The sequence below is a fragment of the Myiozetetes cayanensis genome, unplaced genomic scaffold, assembly GCF_022539395.1.
Source record: "Myiozetetes cayanensis isolate MyiCay16 unplaced genomic scaffold, myiCay2020 scf574, whole genome shotgun sequence".
Classification (NCBI taxonomy): Eukaryota; Metazoa; Chordata; class Aves; order Passeriformes; family Tyrannidae; genus Myiozetetes; species Myiozetetes cayanensis.
Genome location: NW_026087825.1, coordinates 1 through 19,505, shown reverse-complemented (window position 1 = coordinate 19,505; position 19,505 = coordinate 1). Strand labels below are relative to the sequence as shown.

Here is a 19,505-nt window from a genome sequence, read left to right as displayed (position 1 = left end):
CAGCCGGGGCACGGGGGAGGCGCGAGGGGCGAGAACGGCGCCTTCCGCCCCTTGAACAGGAACCTGGGGGGGCACCGGGGGGGTCACCCCGTCCTGGGGGTCACCCCCTTCTCGGGGACCCCCCCTGGGATGGGGGTCACCCCGTCCTGGGGGCATTTGGGGATGGGGGACCCCCGGGTAACCCCTCCCAGTAACCCCCCGAGACCCCAGGGATGGGGGCTCACCCCAGTCTGGGGACCCTCTGGGATCAGAGACCCCCCCAAGGATGGATGTCCCCTCATTTTGGGGACCTTCTGGGATCAGAGACCCCCAGGGATGGATGTCACCCCATTTTGGGGACCCTCTGGGATCAGAGAGCCCCCCAGGGTTGGGTGCCACCTCATTTTGGGGACCCTCTTGGATCAGAGAGCCCCCCCAGGGTTGGGTGTCACCTCATTTTGGGGACCCTCTGGGATCAGAGAGCCCCCCAGGAACAGCCCAGGGATGGGGTTCACCCCATTTTGGGGACCCTCTGGGATCAGAGACCCCCAAGGGCTGGGGTTCACCCCATTCTGGAGACTCTCTTGGATCAGAGACCCCCCAAGGGATGGATGCTCACCCCATTTTTGGGACCCTCTCGGATCAGAGACCCCCCCAGGGTTGGGTGTCACCCCATTTTTGGGACCCTCTGGGATCAGAGCCCCCCCCTAAGGGCCAGGTATCACCCCATTTTTGGGACCCTCTGGGATCACAGCCCCCCCAAGGGACAGGTATCACCCCATTTTTGGGACCCTCTGGGATCAGAGCCCCCCCAAGGGACAGGTATCACCCCATTTTTGGCACCCTCTTCCCCCAGTTCCCCCCCTCTCCCCTTTCACTCACCCCCTCCTGGCCTTGCCCTTCTCGGTGCCGCCGTCCTTGTCCTTCTCCTTGTCCCTGTCCCTGTCCTTGTCCCCCTCTCCCCGGGGCTGCTCCCGGTTGTTTCCCGCGGGGGGGGATCCCCCCTTTTCGGGGGTCTCGTCCCCCTCCTGCCCTCGGGGCGCGGCCGAGCGGCGCAGGCGCTCGAACTCGGACAGGGGCTCGGCCGCCGCCTCCTCAGGGGGCTCCGGGGGGCGCCTGGGGCAGGGGTGGTCCCGGGGGTGCAGCGGAACGTGGGGTGGAACTGCACGGGCAGGCTCAGCCGCAGGAACAGCAGCTCGGGGGGGGCCCCGGGGGCGCTGGGGGGGCGCTGGCCCAGCCGCAGGCACGGCAGGAGTGTCCACTGTGCCATCCAGACGGGTCACCTGGGGGGAGATTTGGGGGGATTTAGGGGATGGGAGACCCCCAGGGGTGCTGGGGACACCCTTTGGGGACACCCCGGGGGCGCTGGGGGGGCGCTGGCCCAGCCGCAGGCACAGGGGGTGTCCACGGTGCCGTCCAGACGGGTCACCTGGGGGGACAAAGGGGGTGAGGGGCTGGGACACCCCCAGGGGTGCTGGGGACACCCTTTGGGGACACCCCGGGGGCGCTGGCCCAGCCGCAGGCACGGCGGGGTGTCCACGGTGCCGTCCAGACGGGTCACCTGGGGGGGATAAAGAGGAGATTGAGGGGCTGGGATACCCTTTGGGAACAGGGAATCCCCTTTGGGGACACCCCGGGGGCGCTGGGGGGGCGCTGGCCCAGCCGCAGGCACGGGGGGGTGTCCACTGTGCCGTCCAGACGGGTCACCTGGGGGGGACAAAGAGGGTCTGAGGGGCTGGGACACCCCCAGGGGTGCTGGGGACACCCTTTGGGGACACCCCGGGGGCGCTGGGGGGGCGCTGGCCCAGCCGCAGGCACGGCGGGGTGTCCACTGTGCCGTCCAGACGGGTCACCTGGGGGGGATAAAGGGGGGATTTAGGGACAGAGATCCCACTTTGGGGACACCCTGGGGGCGCTGGCCTCGCAGGCACAGGCAGCGCCGTCCAACGGGTCACATGAGGGACACAGGGATTTAGGACAGGACACCCCAGGGGTGCTGGGGGCACTAGCCCAGCCGCAGAGCACGGCAGGGTGTCCACGGTACCAGATCCAGACAGGTAGCTGGGGGAGACCCTGAGGAGACTGGCTACTCGGCCAGGGTGTCCACGGGGCCCCGGCAGGCGGAGCACCTGGGGGGCTAAAGGGGACCTAGGGACAAGGACACCCCCAGGAGTGCTGGGGACACCCTTTGGGGACACCCCGGGGGCGCTGGCCCAGCCGCAGGCACGGGGGGGTGTCCACGGTGCCGTCCAGAGGGGTCACCTGGGGGGAGATTGGGGGGGATTGAGGGGCTGGGACACCCTGGAGGCACTGGAAACCCCCTTTGGGGACACCCTGGGGACAGAGAACCCCCTTTGGGGACACCCTGAGGCTGTGGCTGAACCAGAGGGCGATGGGACCCCTCAGGGGGACCCCCAAAGTGCCCCTCACCTCGAGCTGGGGGTGCTGGGGGGGCACTGGCACGAACTGGGGGAGGCTGTGGCTGAACCAGAGGGCGATGGGGACCCTCAGGGGGACCCCAAAGTGCCCCTCACCTCGAGCTGGGGGTGCTGGGGGGCACTGGGACGAACTGGGGGAGGCTGTGGCTGAACCAGAGCGCGATGGGACCCCCAAACTGCCCCTCACCTCGAGCTGGGGGTGCTGGGGGGGCACTGGCACGAACTGGGGGAGGCTGTGGCTGAACCAGAGGGCGATGGGACCCCTAGGGACCCCCAAAGTGCCCCTCACCTCGAGCTGGGGGTGCTGGGGGGGCACTGGCACGAACTGGGGGAGGCTGTGGCTGAACCAGAGGGTGATGGGACCCTCAGGGACCCCCAAACTGCCCCCCAGGGACCCCCCCTGTGCCACTCACCTCGAGCTGGGGGTGCTGGGGGGGCACTGGCACGAACTGGGGGAGGCTGTGGTTGAACCAGAGGGCGATGGGGACCCCCAGGGACCCCCAAAGTGCCCCTCACCTCGAGCTGGGGGTGCTGGGGGGGCACTGGCACGAACTGGGGGAGGCTGTGGCTGAACCAGAGGGCGATGGGGACCCCTCAGGGGGACCCCAAATTCCCTGTCAGCCCCTCACCTCGAGCTGGGGGTGCTGGGGGGGCACTGGGACGAACTGGGGGAGGCTGTGGCTGAACCAGAGGGCGATAGGGACCCCCAGGAACCTCAGCCCCTCACCTCGAGCTGGGGGTGCTGGGGGCACTGGGCACGAACTGGGAGGCTGTGGCTGAACCAGAGGGCGATGGGGACCCCCCAAAGTGCCCCTCACCTCGAGCTGGGGGTGCTGGGGGGGCACTGGCACGAACTGGGGGAGGCTGTGGCTGAACCAGAGGGCGATGGGGCGTTTCATGTTGATGGCAAAGGGCTCGTAGCCCTCCTGGAGGCCGCAGATGCCGAAGTAGCGCAGGGTGCCCACGTCCTGGCCCAGGTTCAGGTGCCCCTCCTGGCCCAGGCCCAGGCTGCACACGGGCACAAACCCTGGGGAGGGGGCAGCACAGGGGGGGGGTCAGCACAGGGGGGCTGTCCTGGAGCCCCCAGAGCCGCCCCCGAGCCCCCAGAGCCGTTTTTGGGGGGTCCCCAAGGAGCAGATGGGGGTGCTTTCTGTGTCACCCCCTCTGCTTCCCCAGCTCCAACCCGACCCCTTGGGGAGGGGGTCTCAGCCCCCTGACCCCCAGTCCGGCCCCACCCAGACAGGTGCCCCCCACCAGTCCCATGTGGGACCCCTCCCCACCCTCCCCACCTCACCTGGACCACTCCCCACCTTCCCCAGCTCACCTGGGACCCTCCCCAGCTCACCTGGGCCCCACCTCAGCTCACCTGGACCCTCCTCCAATTCACCTGGACCCCCTCCCCACCTTCCCCACCTCACCTGGACCCCTCCCCAACTCACCTGGACCCCTCCTCAGCTCACCTGGACCCCCTCCTCAACTCACCTGGACCCCCTCCCTACCCTCCCCAACCCACCTGGACCCCTCCCCACCTTCCCCAACTCATCTGGACCCCTCCCACCCTCCCACCTCACCTGGACCCCTCCCCCACCTCACCTGGACCCCTCCCCAACTCACCTGGACCCCTCCCCACCCTACCTGGATCCCTCCCCACCTCACCTGGACCCCCTCCCCAACTCACCTGACCCCCTCCCCACCTCCCTGGACCCCTCCCACCCCACCTGGACCCCTCCCCACCCCCAAGCTCCAACCCCTCCCTCCTGCCCCAGCCCCGGGTGGGACCAGGGGTGTTCCCAACACCAGGGGTGTTCCCAGCACCAGGGGGAGTCCCAGCTCCCAATTTCCCCCAGCCCCCAATTTCCCCCAGCCCCTCCTCACCGTCTGCCACCTCGAAGTCCCTGAAGGCGACCTCGGAGCCGCCGTCCCCGATGAGAACCTCCCCGTTGAGGGTGAAGCTCATGTGGCACTCGCCCAGGTCGATCAGGCAGCCCACCACGTCCCCTGCCTGCCAGGGGCGCCCAAAGGACTCCCCCCCGACGTGCCAGCGCTGGGCCTGGGGGGCACAGAGGGACAGGGGGGTCATGGGGGGACCCTGGAACCCCTGGAACCCACCCAGGGGTCACAGGGGTCATGGGGTACCCTGGAACCCACCCAGGGGCACAGGGGTCATGGGGGGACCCTCAAACCCACCCAGGGGTCACAGGACCCACCACGTCCCCCACCTGCCAGGGACGCCCAAAGGACTCCCCCCCAACGTGCCAGCGCTGGGCCTGGGGGGCACAGAGGGGCAGGGGGGTCATGGGGGGTCACAGAAACCACCCAGGGGTCACAGGGGTCATGGGGTGACCCTGGAACCCACCCAGGGGTCACAGAACCCACCCAGGGGTCACAGGACCCACCACGTCCCCTGCCTGCCAGGGGCGCCCAAAGGACTCCCCCCCGACGTGCCAGCGCTGGGCCTGGGGGGCACAGAGGGACAGGGGGGTCATGGGGGGACCCTGGAACCCACCCAGGGGTCATGGGGTGACCCTGGAACCCACCCAGGGGTCACAGGACCCACCCAGGGGTCACAGGACCCACCCAGGGGTCACAGGGGTCATGGGGGAACCCTGGAACCCCTGGAACCCACCCAGGGGTCACAGGACCCACCACGTCCCCAGCCTGCCAGGGGCGCCAAGGACTCCCCGACGTGCCAGCGCTGGGCCTGGGGGCACAGAGGGACAGGGGGTCACAGGAGTCACAGGACCCACCCAGGGTCACAGGACCCACCACGTCCCCTGCCTGCCAGGGACGCCAAAGGACTCCCCCCCGACGTGCCAGCGCTGGGCCTGGGGGGCACAGAGGGACAGGGGGGTCATGGGGGGACCCTGGAACCCACCCAGGGGTCACAGGGGTCATGGGGGGACCCTGGAACCCCTGGAACCCACCCAGGGGCACAGGGGTCATGGGGGGACCCTGGAACCACCAGGTCACAGGACCCACCCAGGGGTCACAGGACCCACCACGTCCCCAGCCTGCCAGGGGCGCCCAAAGGACTCCCCCCGACGTGCCAGCGCTGGGCCTGGGGGGCACAGGGGGGTCACAGGGGCACAGGGGGGTCACAGGACCCACCCAGGGGTCACAGGGGTCATGAGGGGGACCCTGGAACCCACCCAGGGGTCACAGGACCCACCCAGGGGGTCACAGGACCCACCACGTCCCCAGCCTGCCAGGGCGCGCCAAAGGACTCCCCGACGTGCCAGCGCTGGGCCTGGGGGCACAGAGGACAGGGGGTCATGGGGGACCCTGGAACCCACCCAGGGGTCACAGGGGTCATGGGGGGACCCTGGAACCCCTGGAACCCACCCAGGGGTCACAGGACCCACCCAGGGGTCACAGGGGTCATGGGGTACCCTGGAACCCACCCAGGGGTCACAGAACCCACCCAGGGGTCACAGGGGTCATGGAGGGACCCTGGAACCCACCCAGGGGTCATGGGGGGACCCTGGAACCCACCCAGGGGTCACAGGACCCACCACGTCCCCTGCCTGCCAGGGACGCCCAAAGGACTCCCCCCCGACGTGCCAGCGCTGGGCCTGGGGGGCACAGAGGGACAGGGGGGTCATGGGGGGGTCACAGGACCCACCCAGGGGTCACAGGGGTCATGGGGTGACCCTGGAACCCCTGGAACCCACCCAGGGGTCACAGGACCCACCACGTCCCCAGCCTGCCAGGGGCGCCCAAAGGACTCCCCGACGTGCCAGCGCTGGGCCTGGGGGGCACAGAGGGACAGGGGGGTCATGGGGGGACCCTGGAACCCCTGGAACCCACCCAGGGGCACAGGGGTCATGGGGGGACCCTCAAACCCACCCAGGGGTCACAGAGGTCATGGGGGGACCCTGGAACCCACCCAGGGGTCATGGGTGACCTGGAACCCTGGAACCCACCCAGGGGTCCCGGGGGTGTCCCTGAGGGTCCCAGGGTGTCCCTGTGTGTCCCAATGGGCTCTGGGTGCCCCAGGGTGTCCCTGGGGGTCCCTGGGTGTCCCAGTGGGCTCTGGGTGCCCCAGGGTGTCCCTGGTGGTCCCCGGGTGTCCCAATGGACTCTGGGGGTCCCAGGGTGTCCCTGGGGGTCCCAATGGGTTTGGGGGTCCCAGGGTGTTCCTGGGTGTCCCAGGGTGTCCCTGGTGATCCCAATGGACTCTGGGGGTCCCAGGGTGTCCCTGTGGGTCCCTGGGTGTCCCAATGGGCTCTGGGGGTCCTGGTGTGTCCCAGGGTGTCCCTGTGGGTCCCTGGGTGTCCCAGTGGTCTCTGGGTGCCCCCGTGTGTGCCGGGGGTCCCTGGGCCTGGGGGTCCCTGTGGTGTCCCAGTGGGCTCTGGGTGCCCCAGGGTGCCCCTGTGTGTGCCGGGGGGTCCCTGGCTGTGCCAGGGGTCTCTGTGGGTCCCAGTGGGCTCTGGGTGCCCCGGGGTGTCCCTGGGGGTCTCTGTGGGTCCCAGTGGGCTCTGGGTGCCCCGGGGTGCCCCTGTGTGTCCCGGTGGGTCCCTGGCTGTGCCCGGGGTGTCTCTGTGGGTCCCAATGGGCTCTGGGTGCCCCGGGGTGTCCCTGGGGGTCCCAGGGTGTCCCGGGGTCCCTGGGTGTCCCAATGGTCCCTGGGTGTCCCAGTGGGTCTCTGTGGTGCCCCTGGTGTGTGCCCGGGGTGTCCCTGGCTGTGCCCGGGGGTCTCTGTGGGTCCCAGTGATCTCTGGGTGCCCCGGGGTGCCCCCGTGTGTGCCGGGGGTCCCTGGCTGTGCCCGGGGGTCTCTGTGGGTCCCAGTGGTCTCTGGGTGCCCCGGGGTGTCCCTGTGGGTCCCTGGGTCCCTGGGTGTCCCAATGGGCTCTGGGTGCCCCGGGGTGTCCCTGGGGGTCCCTGGGTGTCCCAATGGACTCTGGGGGTCCCTGTGGTCTCTGGGTGCCCCAGGGTGTCCCTGGGGGTCCCTGGGTGTCCCAATGGGCCCTGGGTGTCCCAGTGGGCTCTGGGTGCCCCGGGGTGTCCCTGGGGGTCCCTGGTGATCCCAGTGGACTCTGGGGGTCCCAGGGTGTCCCTGGGGGTCCCAGTGGGCTCTGGGTGCCCCGAGGTGTCCCTGTGGGTCCCTGGTGATCCCAATGGTCCCTGGGTGTCCCAGTGGTCTCTGGGGGTCCCAGGGTGTCCCTGGGTGTCCCAGGGTGTCCCTGGTGATCCCAATGGGCTCTGGGGGTCCCAGGGTGTCCCTGGGGGTCCCTGGTGATCCCAATGGACCCTGGGTGTCCCAGTGGTCTCTGGGTGCCCCCGTGTGTGCCGGGGGTCCCTGGCTGTGCCCGGGGGTCTCTGTGGGTCCCAGTGGGCTCTGGGTGCCCCGGGGTGCCCCTGTGGGTCCCAGGGTGTCCCAGGGGGTCCCTGGCTGTGCCAGGGGTCTCTGTGGGTCCCAGTGGGCTCTGGGTGCCCCGGGGTGTCCCTGGGGGTCTCTGTGGGTCCCAGTGATCTCTGGGTGCCCCCATGTGTGCCGGGGGTCCCTGGTTGTGCCCGGGGGTCTCTGTGGGTCCCAGTGGGCTCTGGGTGCCCCGGGGTGTCCCCGTGTGTGCCGGGGGTCCCTGGCTGTGCCCGGGGGTCTCTGTGGGTCCCACTGATCTCTGGGTGCCCCGGGGTGTCCCTGGGGGTCTCTGTGGGTCCCACTGATCTCTGGGTGCCCCGGGGTGTCCCTGGGGGTCTCTGTGGGTCCCACTGATCTCTGGGTGCCCCCGTGTGTGCCGGGGGTCCCTGGCTGTGCCCGGGGGTCTCTGTGGGTCCCATTGATCTCTGGGTGCCCCGGGGTGCCCCCCTGTGTGCCGGGGGTCCCTGGCTGTGCCCGGGGGTCTCTGTGGGTCCCAGTGATCTCTGGGTGCCCTGGGGTGTCCCTGGGGGTCCCTCAGGGTCCCAGTGGTCTCTGGGTGCCCCGAGGTGCCCCCCTGTGTGCCGGGGGTCCCTGGCTGTGCCCGGGGGTCTCTGTGGGTCCCAGTGGTCTCTGGGTGCCCCGGGGTGTCCCTGGGGGTCTCTGTGGGTCCCAGTGGTCTCTGGGTGCCCCGGGGTGTCCCTGGGGGTCTCTGTGGGTACCAGTGATCTCTGGGTGCCCCCCTGTGTGCCGGGGGTCCCTGGCTGTGCCCGGGGGTCTCTGTGGGTCCCACTGATCTCTGGGTGCCCCGGGGTGTCCCTGTGGGTCCCTGGGGTCCCAGTGATCTCTGGGTGCCCCGGGGTGTCCCTGGGGGTCTCTGTGGGTCCCAGTGATCTCTGGGTGCCCTGGGGTGTCCCTGGGGGTCTCTGTGGGTCCCAGTGGGCTCTGGGTGCCCCCCTGTGTGCCGGGGGGTCCCTGGTGATCCAAATGGACCCTGGGTGTCCCAGTGGTGTCCAAGTGGGTCCCAGTGGTCTCTGGGTGCCCCAGGGTGTCCCTGGGGGTCCCTGGTGATCCCAATGGGTCCTGTGGGTCCCAGTGGTCTCTGGGTGCCCCGGGGTGTGCCGGGGGTCCCTGGCTGTGCCCGGGGGTCTCTGTGGGTCCCAGTGGGCTCTGGGTGCCCCGGGGTGTCCCTGGGTGTCCCTGGGTGTCCCTGGGGGTCCCTGGGTGTCCAAATGGACCCTGGGTGTCCCAGTGGTCTCTGGGTGCCCCGGGGTGTGCCGGGGGTCCCTGGCTGTGCCCGGGGGTCTCTGTGGGTCCCAGTGGTCTCTGGGTGCCCCGGGGTGTCCCTGGGGGTCTCTGTGGGTCCCAGTGGTCTCTGGGTGCCCCCCTGTGTGCCGGGGGTCCCTGGCTGTGCCCGGGGGTCTCACCCTGTGCCCGTTGAAGACGAAGGCCATGTCGTCGGCGCCCAGCTCGGTGTCGGGGCGCAGCCCGGGCCGTGCCCACCCCACGCGCATCTCCCCGGGGGTCACGGCCTCGAACTCGAAGTACCACTTCCCACTGCGCACGGCGGAGCCACGCTCGGCTCGGAACAGGCGAGGCCGGGGGGCACGGGGACCCCCCGAGGGCACCCCCTGGGCAGCTGGGGGGAGATGGGGGGGTTAAAAATCCATAACACCTCCTGGACACCCCAAAAACAGCCCCGCTCGGCTCGGAACAGGCGAGGCCGGGGGGTACGGGGACCCCCCGAGGGCACCCCCTGGGCAGCTGGGGGGAGATGGGGGGGTTAAAAATCTGTAATACCCCATAACACCCCAAAATCAGCCCCGCTCGGCTCGGAACAGGCGAGGACGGGGGGCACGGGGACCCCCCGACGGCACCCCCTGGGCAGCTGGGGGGAGATGGGGGGGTTAATAATCCATAACACCCCATAACACCCTCATAACATCCCAAAATCAGCCCCGCTCGGCTCGGAACAGGCGAGGACGGGGGGCACAGGGACCCCCTGAGGGCACCCCCTGGGCAGCTGGGGGGAGATGGGGGGGTTAAAAATCTGTAATACCCCATAATATCCCCATAACATCCCAAAAACAGCCCCCATAACATCCCAAAATCAGCCCCACTCGGCTCGGAACAGGCGAGGCCGGGGGGCACAGGGACCCCCCGAGGGCACCCCCTGGGCAGCTGGGGGGAGATGGGGGGGTTAACAATCCATAACACCCCAAAAACAGCCCCCTGTACCCCCCACAGGCACCCCCTGGGCAGCTGGGGTGAAAAGGGGGGTTAACATCCCAAATCAGCCCCCATAACACCCCAAAATCAGCCCCGCTCCGCTCGGAACAGCCTCGGGCAGGGGGCACGGGGACCCCCCAAGGGCACCCCCTGGGCAGCTGGGGGGAAAAGGGGGGGTTAACAATCCATAACACCCCCATAACACCCCAAAATCAGCCCCCATAACATCCCAAAATCAGCCCCGCTCGGCTCGGAACAGGCGAGGCCGGGGGGCACGGGGACCCCCCGAGGGCACCCCCTGGGCAGCTGGGGGGAGATGGGGAAGTTAAAAATCTGTAATACCCCAAAAACAGCCCCCTGCACCCCCCACAGGCACCCCCTGGGCAACTGGGGGGAGATGGGGGGGTTAAAAATCTGTAATACCCCATAAACAGCCCCCATAACATCCCAAAATCAGCCCCGCTCAGCTCAGAACAGCCTCGGGCGGGGGGCACGGGGACCCCCTGAGGGCACCCCCTGGGCAGCTGGGGGGAGATGGGGGGGTCAACACTGCCCTGAAGGCCTCCCAGAGTTCTCCTGAGCCCCCCCCGAGCCCCCCCAAGCCCCCCACTCACGGGTGTCCTGGTCGGGGGGCTCGATGTTGTAGCCGTAGCCCAGCAGGGTCCGCACGGCCTGGCAGAGGCTCTCGCGGTTCGTGGCCTTGGTGCCCTCGTCCAGCAGGTTGTAGGGCACCAGCCGGGGGTTCCGCTTGTTCTTGATGTCCTGGGGACAGGGGACAGTGGGGACAGGGTGTGGGGACACCCCCAGGGCTGTGGGGACACAGGCACCAGCCGGGGGTTCCGCTTGTTCTTGATGTCCTGGGGACAGGGGACACCGTCACTGAGGGGTGGGGACACCCCTGGGGCTGTGGGGACACCCCCAGGGCTGTGGGGACACCCTCGGGGCTGTGGGGACACAGGCACCAAACGGGGGTTCTGCTTGTTCTTGATGTCCTGGGGACAGGGGACAGTGGGGACAGGGTGTGGGGACACCCCTGGGGCTGTGGGGACAGCAGGGACAGCCTGTGGGGACACCCCCAGGGCTGTGGGGACACCCCTGGGGCTGTGGGGACACAGGTACCAAACAGGGGTTCCGCTTGTTCTTGATGTCCTGGGGACAGGGGACAGTGGGGACAGGGTGTGGGGACACCCCTGGGGCTGTGGGGACACCCCCGGGGCTGTGGGGACACCCCCAGGGTTGTGGGGACACCCTCAGGGCTGTGGGGACACAGGCACCAGCTGGGGGTTGTGCTTGTTCTTGATGTCCTGGGGACAGGGGACAGTGGGGACAGGGTGTGGGGACACCCCTGGGGCTGTGGGGACAGCAGGGACAGCCTGTGGGGACACCCCCGGGGCTGTGGGGACACCCCTGGGGCTGTGGGGACACAGGCACCAAACAGGGGTTGTGCTTGTTCTTGATGTCCTGGGGACAGGGGACACCGTCACTGGGGTGTGGGGACACCCCTGGGGCTGTGGGGACACCCCCAGGGCTGTGGGGGCACCCCCAGGGCTGTGGGGACACCCCCAGGGCTGTGGGGACAGCAGGGACAGCCTGTGGGGACACAGGCACCAAACAGGGGTTCCGCTTGTTCTTGATGTCCTGGGGACAGGGGACACCGTCACTGAGGGGTGGGGACACCCCTGGGGCTGTGGGGACACCCCTGGGGCTGTGGGGACACCCCCAGGGCTGTGGGGACACCCCCAGGGCTGTGGGGACACCCCTGGGGCTGTGGGGACACCCCTGGGGCTGTGGGGACACAGGCACCAAACAGGGGTTGTGCTTGTTCTTGATGTCCTGGGGACAGGGGACACCGTCACTGAGGGGTGGGGACACTCCTGGGGCTGTGGGGACACCCCCAGGGCTGTGGGGGCACCCCCAGGGCTGTGGGGACACAGGCACCAAACGGGGGTTCCGCTTGTTCTTGATGTCCTGGGGACATGGGGACAGTGGGGACAGGGTGTGGGGATGTGGGGACACCGTCACTGAGGGGTGGAGACACCCCTGGGGCTGTGGGGACACCCCCAGGGCTGTGGGGACACCCCTGGTGCTGTGGGGTCACAGGCACCAAACAGGGGTCCTGCTTGTTCTTGATGTCCTGGGGACAGGGGACAGTGGGGACAGGGTGTGGGGACACCCCTGGGGCTGTGGGGACACCCCCAAGGCTGTGGGGACACCCCTGGGGCTGTGGAGACACCGTCATTGGGGTGTGGGGACACTGTCACTGGGGTGTGGGGACACCCTGGGGCTGTGGGGACAGGAGGGACAGCCTGTGGGGACACAGGCACCAAACGGGGGTTCCGCTTGTTCTTGATGTCCTGGGGACAGGGGACAGTGGGGACAGGGTGTGGGGACATGGGGACACCGTCACAGGGGTGTGGGGACACCCCTGGGGCTGTGGGGACACCCCTGGGGCTGTGGGGACAGCAGGGACAGCCTGTGGGGTCTCAGGGGTGGGTGGGGGTCCCTGGGGGGTTTTGGGGTCCCCACCTGGGTGGTGCTGTAGGTCCAGCCCTGCTGCACCCGGTCCTGCTGTGCCCGCTTGTGCCCCTTTTGGGGGTCAGGGTGGGGTCCCCGGGGTCTTGGGGTCTCAGGGGTGGGTGGGGGTCTCTGGAGGGTTTTGGGGTCTCAGGGGTGGGTGGGGGTCCCCTGGAGGGGTTTTGGGGGTCCCCACCTGTGTGGTGCTGTAGGTCCAGCCCTGCTGCACGCGGTCCCGGGCCCAGACATTGTGATGGTTGGGGGGTCAGGGTGGGTCAGGGTAGGTCAGGGTTGGGTTTTGGGGTCTCAGGGGTGGGTGGGGGTCCCTGGAGGGGTTTTGGGGTCCCCACCTGGGTGGTGCTGTAGGTCCAGCCCTGCTGCACGCGGTCCCGGGCCCAGACGTTGTGATGGTTGGGGGGTCAGGGTGGGTCAGGGTTGGGTTTGGGGGTCTCAGGGGTGGGTGGGGGTCTCAGGGGTGGGTGGGGGTCTCAGGGGGTCCCCACCTGGGTGGTGCTGTAGGTCCAGCCCTGCTGCACGCGGTCCCGGGCCCAGACATTGTGATGGTTGGGGGGGTCAGGGTTGGTCAGGGTGGGTCAGGGTGGGGGTCCCCGGGGTTTTGGGGTCTCAGGGGTGGGTGGGGGTCCCTGGGGGTCCCCACCTGTGTGGTGCTGTAGGTCCAGCCCTGCTGCACGCGGTCCCGGGCCCAGACGTTGTGATGGTTGGGGGGTCAGGGTGGGTCAGGGTTGGGTCTGGGGATCAGGGTTGGGTCTGGGGATCAGGGTTGGGTCAGGGTGGGTGGGGTCCCTGGAAGGGTTTTTGGGGTCCCCACCTGGGTGGTGCTGTAGGTCCAGCCCTGCTGCACGCGGTCCCGGGCCCAGACGTTGTGATGGTTGGGGGGTCAGGGTGGGTCAGGGGGTCAGGGTGGGTCAGGGGCTGGGTCTGGGGGTCTCAGGGGTGGGTGGGGGTCCCTGGGGGTCCCCACCTGGGTGGTGCTGTAGGTCCAGCCCTGCTGCACGCGGTCCCGGGCCCAGACGTTGTGATGGTTGGGGGTCAGGGTGGGTCAGGTGGGTCAGGGTTGGGTCAGGGTGGGGGTCCCTGAGGTCAGGGGTGGGTGGGGGTCCCTGGGGGGTTTTGGGGGTCCCCACCTGGGTGGTGCTGTAGGTCCAGCCCTGCTGCACGCGGTCCCGGGCCCAGACGTTGTGATGGTTGGGGGTCAGGGTGGGTCAGGGTTGGTCAGGGTGGGTCAGGGTGGGTCAGGGTGGGGGTCCCTGAGGTCAGGGGTGGGTGGGGGTCCTGGAGGGTTTTGGGGGTCCCCACCTGGGTGGTGCTGTAGGTCCAGCCCTGCTGCACGCGGTCCCGGGCCCAGACGTTGTGATGGTTGGGGGGTCAGGGTGGGTCAGGGTTGGGTCAGGGCTGGGTCTGGGGTCTCAGGGGGTGGCGTGGGGTCTCAGGGGTGGGTGGGGGTCCCTGGAGGGTTTTGGGGGTCCCCACCTGGGTGGTGCTGTAGGTCCAGCCCTGCTGCACGCGGTCCCGGGCCCAGACGTTGTGATGGTTGGGGGTCAGGTGGGTCAGGGTTGGTCAGGTGGGTCAGGGTGGGTCAGGGTGGGGTCCCTGAGGTCAGGGGTGGGTGGGGGTCCCTGGAGGGGTTTTGGGGTCCCCACCTGTGTGGTGCTGTAGGTCCAGCCCTGCTGCACGCGGTCCCGGGCCCAGACGTTGTGATGGTTGGGGGTCAGGGTGGGTCAGGGTTGGGTCAGGGCTGGGTCTGGGGGTCCCAGGGGTGGGTTGGGGTCTCAGGGGTGGGTGGGGGTCCCTGGAGGGGTTTTGGGGTCCCCACCTGTGTGGTGCTGTAGGTCCAGCCCTGCTGCACGCGGTCCCGGGCCCAGACGTTGTGATGGTTGGGGTCAGGGTCAGGGCTAGGTGGGTCAGGGTGGGGTCCCTGAGGTCAGGGGTGGGTGGGGGTCTCAGGGTGGGGGGGTTCTTGGGGGTCCCCACCTGTGTGGTGCTGTAGGTCCAGCCCTGCTGCACGCGGTCCCGGGCCCAGACGTTGTGATGGTTGGGGGTCAGGGTGGGTCAGGGTTGGGTCAGGGCTGGGTCTAGGGGTCAGGGCTGGGTCTGGGGGTCTCAGGGGTGGGTGGGGGTCCCTGGGGGTTTTGGGGTCCCCACCTGTGTGGTGCTGTAGGTCCAGCCCTGCTGCACGCGGTCCCGGGCCCAGACGTTGTGATGGCTGTAGGTGGGTCAGGGGTGGGTCAGGGTCTGGGTTCAGGGTGGGTCTCAGGGGTGGGGTCTGGGTCAGGGGTGGGTGGGGGTCCCTGGGGGTTTGGGGGTCCCCACCTGTGTGGTGCTGTAGGTCCAGCCCTGCTGCACGCGGTCCCGGGCCCAGACGTTGTGATGGTTGGGGGTCAGGGTTGGGTCAGGGTGGGTCTGGGTCAGGGTTGGGTCAGGGTGGGTCAGGGCTGGGTCTGGGGTCTCAGGGGTGGGTGGGGGTCCCTGGGGTGGTCCCCACCTGGTGGTGCTGTAGGTCCAGCCCTGCTGCACGCGGTCCCGGGCCCAGACGTTGTGATGGTTGGGGGTCAGGGTGGGTCAGGGTGGGTCAGGGTTGGGTCAGGGGGCTGGGGGTCCCTGGGGTCTCAGGGGTGGGTGGGGGTCCCTGGGGGTTTTGGGGGTCCCCACCTGGGTGGTGCTGTAGGTCCAGCCCTGCTGCACGCGGTCCCGGGCCCAGACGTTGTGATGGTTGGGGGTCAGGGTGGGTCAGGGTGGGTCAGGGTGGGGTCCTGGGGTCAGGGGGTCCTGGGGGTCAGGGTGGGGGGTCCCTGGGGGGTTTGGGGTCCCCACCTGTGTGGTGCTGTAGGTCCAGCCCTGCTGCACGCGGTCCCGGGCCCAGACGTTGTGATGGTTGGGGGTCAGGGTGGGTCAGGGTTGGTCAGGGCTGGGTCAGGGTTGGTTCTGGGGGTCAGGGTTGGGTCTGGGGTGGGTGGGGGTCCCTGGGGGGTTTTTGGGGTCCCCACCTGGGTGGTGCTGTAGGTCCAGCCCTGCTGCACGCGGTCCCGGGCCCAGACGTTGTGATGGTTGGGGGTCAGGGTTGGGTCAGGGTGGGTCAGGGTGGGGTCCCTGGGGTTTGGGGTCTCAGGGGTGGGTGGGGGTCTCAGGGGTGGGTGGGGGTCCCTGGGGGTCCCCACCTGGGTGGTGCTGTAGGTCCAGCCCTGCTGCACGCGGTCCCGGGCCCAGACGTTGTGATGGTTGGGGGTCAGGGTTGGGTCAGGGTGGGTCAGGGTTGGGTTCTGGGGGTCTCAGGGGTGGGTGGAGGTCTCAGGGGTGGGTGGGGTCTCAGGGGGTCCCCACCTGGGTGGTGCTGTAGGTCCAGCCCTGCTGCACGCGGTCCTGGGCCCAGACGTTGTGATGGTTGGGGGTCAGGGTGGGTCAGGGTTGGGTCTGGGATGGGTGGGGGTCTCTGGGAGGGGTTTTGGGGTCTCAGGGTGGGTGGGGTCCTCGGGGGTCCCCACCTGTGTGGTGCTGTAGGTCCAGCCCTGCTGCACGCGGTCCCGGGCCCAGACGTTGCGATGGTTGGGGGTCAGGGTGGGTCAGGGGCTGGTCAGGCTGGTCAGGGTGGGGGTCCCTGAGGTCAGGGGTGGGTGGGGGTCCCTGGGGTCCCTGGGGGTCCCCACCTGGGTGGTGCTGTAGGTCCAGCCCTGCTGCACGCGGTCCCGGGCCCAGACGTTGTGATGGTTGGGGAGGGTCAGGGTGGGTCAGGGTGGGTCAGGGTTGGGTCAGGGATGGGTGGGGGTCCCTGGAGGGGGTTTTGGGGGTCCCCACCTGTGTGGTGCTGTAGGTCCAGCCCTGCTGCACGCGGTCCCGGGCCCAGACGTTGTGATGGTTGGGGGTCAGGGTGGGTCAGGGTGGGGTCCCTGAGGTCAGGGTTGGGTCAGGGGTCAGGTTGGGTCAGGGATGGGTGGGGGTCCTGGAGGGTTTTGGGGTCCCCACCTGTGTGGTGCTGTAGGTCCAGCCCTGCTGCACGCGGTCCCGGGCCCAGACGTTGTGCCCGTTCTCGGCCAGGCGATCGACCAGCGTCAGCTGTGCCGGTGTCAGGCGCACGTGGGACAGGTCCAGGGGGGCGGGTTTGTACCCGTTGGACATGGTGTACCTGGGGAGGGGGGACACCTGTGGGACCCCCAGAGCCTCCCCAGGCACTCCTGGGGTGACCCAACTCAAACTGGGGCGGCCCAACCCAATTGGGACAGCCCAATCCCAAACTGGGACATCCCAATCCCAACTGGGACATCCCAATCCAATCCAGGACATCCCAACCCAATCCAGGACATCCCAACCCCAAATGGGACATCCCAATCCCAAATGGGACATCCCAACCCCAAATAGGACAACTCAACCCCAAACTGGGGCAGCCCAACCCAAACTGGGACATCCCAACCCAAACTGGGACATCCCAATCCAATCCAGGACATCCCAACCCAAACTGGGACATCCCAACCCAAACTGGGACATCCCAACCCAAACTGGGACATCCCAACCTCAAATGGGACATCCTAACCCAAACTGGGACATCCCAATCCAATCCAGGACATCCCAACCCAAACTGGGACATCCCAACCCCAACTGGGACATCCTAACCCAAATTGGGACATCCCAACCCAAACTGGGACATCCCAATCCAATCCAGGACATCCCAACCCAAACTGGGACATCCCAACCCCAACTGGGACATCCCAATCCAATCCAGGACATCCCAATCCAATCCAGGACATCCCAACCCAAACTGGGACAGCCCAACCCAAACTGGGACATCCCAATCCAATCCAGGACATCCCAATCCAAACTGGGACATCCCAACCCAATACAGGACATCCCAACCCCAAATGGGACATCCCAAACCCAAACTGGGACATCCCAACCCAAACTGGGACCCTCCTTTAGAGATCACAAAGTTGGACCCCCCCAACTGGGACTCCCCTTTTAGAGACCCCAAACTGGGACCCCCTTAAGAGACCCCAAAGATGGACCCCCCAACAGGGACTCCCCTTTTAGAGACCCCAAACTGGGACCCCAAAACTGGGACCCCCCTTTTAGAGACCCTAAACTGGACCCCCCTTAAGAGACCCAAAACTGGGACCCCCCCCTTTTAGAGACCCCAAACTGGGACCCCCTTTTAGAGACCCCAAACTGGGACCCCCTTAAGAGACCCCAAACTGGGACCCCCAAACTGGGACCCTCCTCCTTCCAGCCCCCCCGAACTGGGACCCTCCCACACCCCAAACAAGGTCCCCATAAATTGGACCCCCAAAACCAGCAAGACCCCCCCAAAAGTGGGACCAACCCCCTTGCAGCCCCCAGACCCCAAAGGGTCCCCCAGACCCCAAAGGGTCCCCCAGACCACAAAGGGTCCCCCAAACCCCAAAGGGTCCCCCCAAACCCACGTTTTGGGGAGTTTGATCTTCTTGAGGTTCTCCTCGGCCTTCTCGTCCGCCATCCCCACGTGGCAGCCCAGGGCCAGCAGCGTCCTGGGGCACCCCAAAAATCAACACCCCTCAAAACCTGCACCCCCAAAAATCAGCACCCCAAAAATCAACCCCCAAAAATCAGTACCCCAAAAATCAGCACTCCCAAAAATCAGCACCCCAAAAATCAGCCCCCAAAAATCTGCACCCCCAAAAATCAGCACCCCAAAAATCAGCACCCCAAAATCAGCACCCCCAAAATCAGCACCCCAAAAATCTGCACCCCAAAAATCAGCACCCCAAAAATCAGCAGCCCCAAAAATCAGCACCCCCAAAAATCTGCACCCCAAAAATCAGCACCCCAAAAATACTCCCCAAAAATCAGCCCCCAAAATCTGCACCCCAAAAATCAGCACCCCAAAAATCAGCACCCCCAAAAATCTAGCACCCCACAAAATCTGCACCCCAAAAATCAGCACCCCCAAAATCAGCACCCCAAAAATCAGCCCCCCAAAAATCAGCACCCCAAAAATCTGCACCCCCAAAATCAGCACCCCCAAAAATCAGCACCCCCAAAAATCAGCACCCCAAAATCAGCACCTTCAAAATCTGCACCCTAAAAATCTGCCAAAAATTCACCTCCCAAAAATTCACCCCCAAAATCAGCACCCCCAAAAGTCAGCACCCCCAAAAATCTGCACCCCAAAAATCAGCACCCCAAAATCAGCACCTCCCAAAATCAGCCCCCAAAAATCAACACCCCCAAAAAAATCAGCACCTTCAAAATCTGCACCCTAAAAATCTGCCAAAAATTCACCTCCCAAAAATTCACCCTAAAAATCAGCATCCCCAAAATCAGCACCCCCAAAATCAGTCCCCCTCAAAAATCTGCACACCAAAAAATCAGCACCCTAAAAATCTGCCAAAAATTCACCTCCCAAAAATTCACCCCAAAAATCAGACCCCAAAATCAGCTCCCCAAAAATCAGCACCCCAAAATCAGCCCCAAAAATCAACCCCCAAAAATCAGCACTCCCAAAAAATCTGCACCCCAAAAATCATCACCCCAAAATCAGCACTCCCAAAACCAGTACCCTAAAAATCAGCACCCCCAAAAATCTGCAGCCCAAAAATCAGCACCTCAAAAATCAGCACCCCAAAAATCAGCCCCCAAAAATCAGCACCCCCAAAATCAGCACCCCCAAAAAAATCTGCACCTTCAAAATCTGCACCCTAAAAATCTACCAAAAATTCACCTCCCAAAAATTCACCCCAAAAATCAGCCCCCCCCCAAAATCAGACCCCCAAAAAATCAGCACCCCCAAAAATCTACACCCCAAAAATCAACACCTCCAAAAACAGCACCCCAAAAATCAGCACCTTCAAAATCTGCACCTAAAAATCTGCCAAAAATTCACCCCAAAAATCAGCACCCCCCAAAAATCAGCCCCCCCAAAAATCAGCACCCACAAAAAATCAGCACCACAAAAATCAGCACCCTCAAAAATCAACCCCCCAAAAATCAACACCCTCAAAAA

General features: G+C 66.7%; 1 protein-coding gene across 1 annotated transcript; it reads right to left on the bottom strand.

The window, feature by feature from the left end:
- Positions 1–11: 11 nt before the first annotated feature.
- LOC126650183 (ryanodine receptor 1-like) lies at positions 12–18,030 on the bottom strand (the record flags this gene model as incomplete). Its single annotated transcript, XM_050334717.1, has 8 exons — positions 17,947–18,030; positions 16,499–16,658; positions 10,621–10,768; positions 9,205–9,416; positions 4,293–4,467; positions 3,236–3,444; positions 862–1,262; positions 12–63 (listed from the first exon to the last, which is right to left on the bottom strand). Coding segments are annotated over exons 1-8 (1,410 nt in total), but the record flags the coding sequence as incomplete, so codon positions are not given.
- Between the last annotated feature and the right edge of the window lie 1,475 nt (positions 18,031–19,505).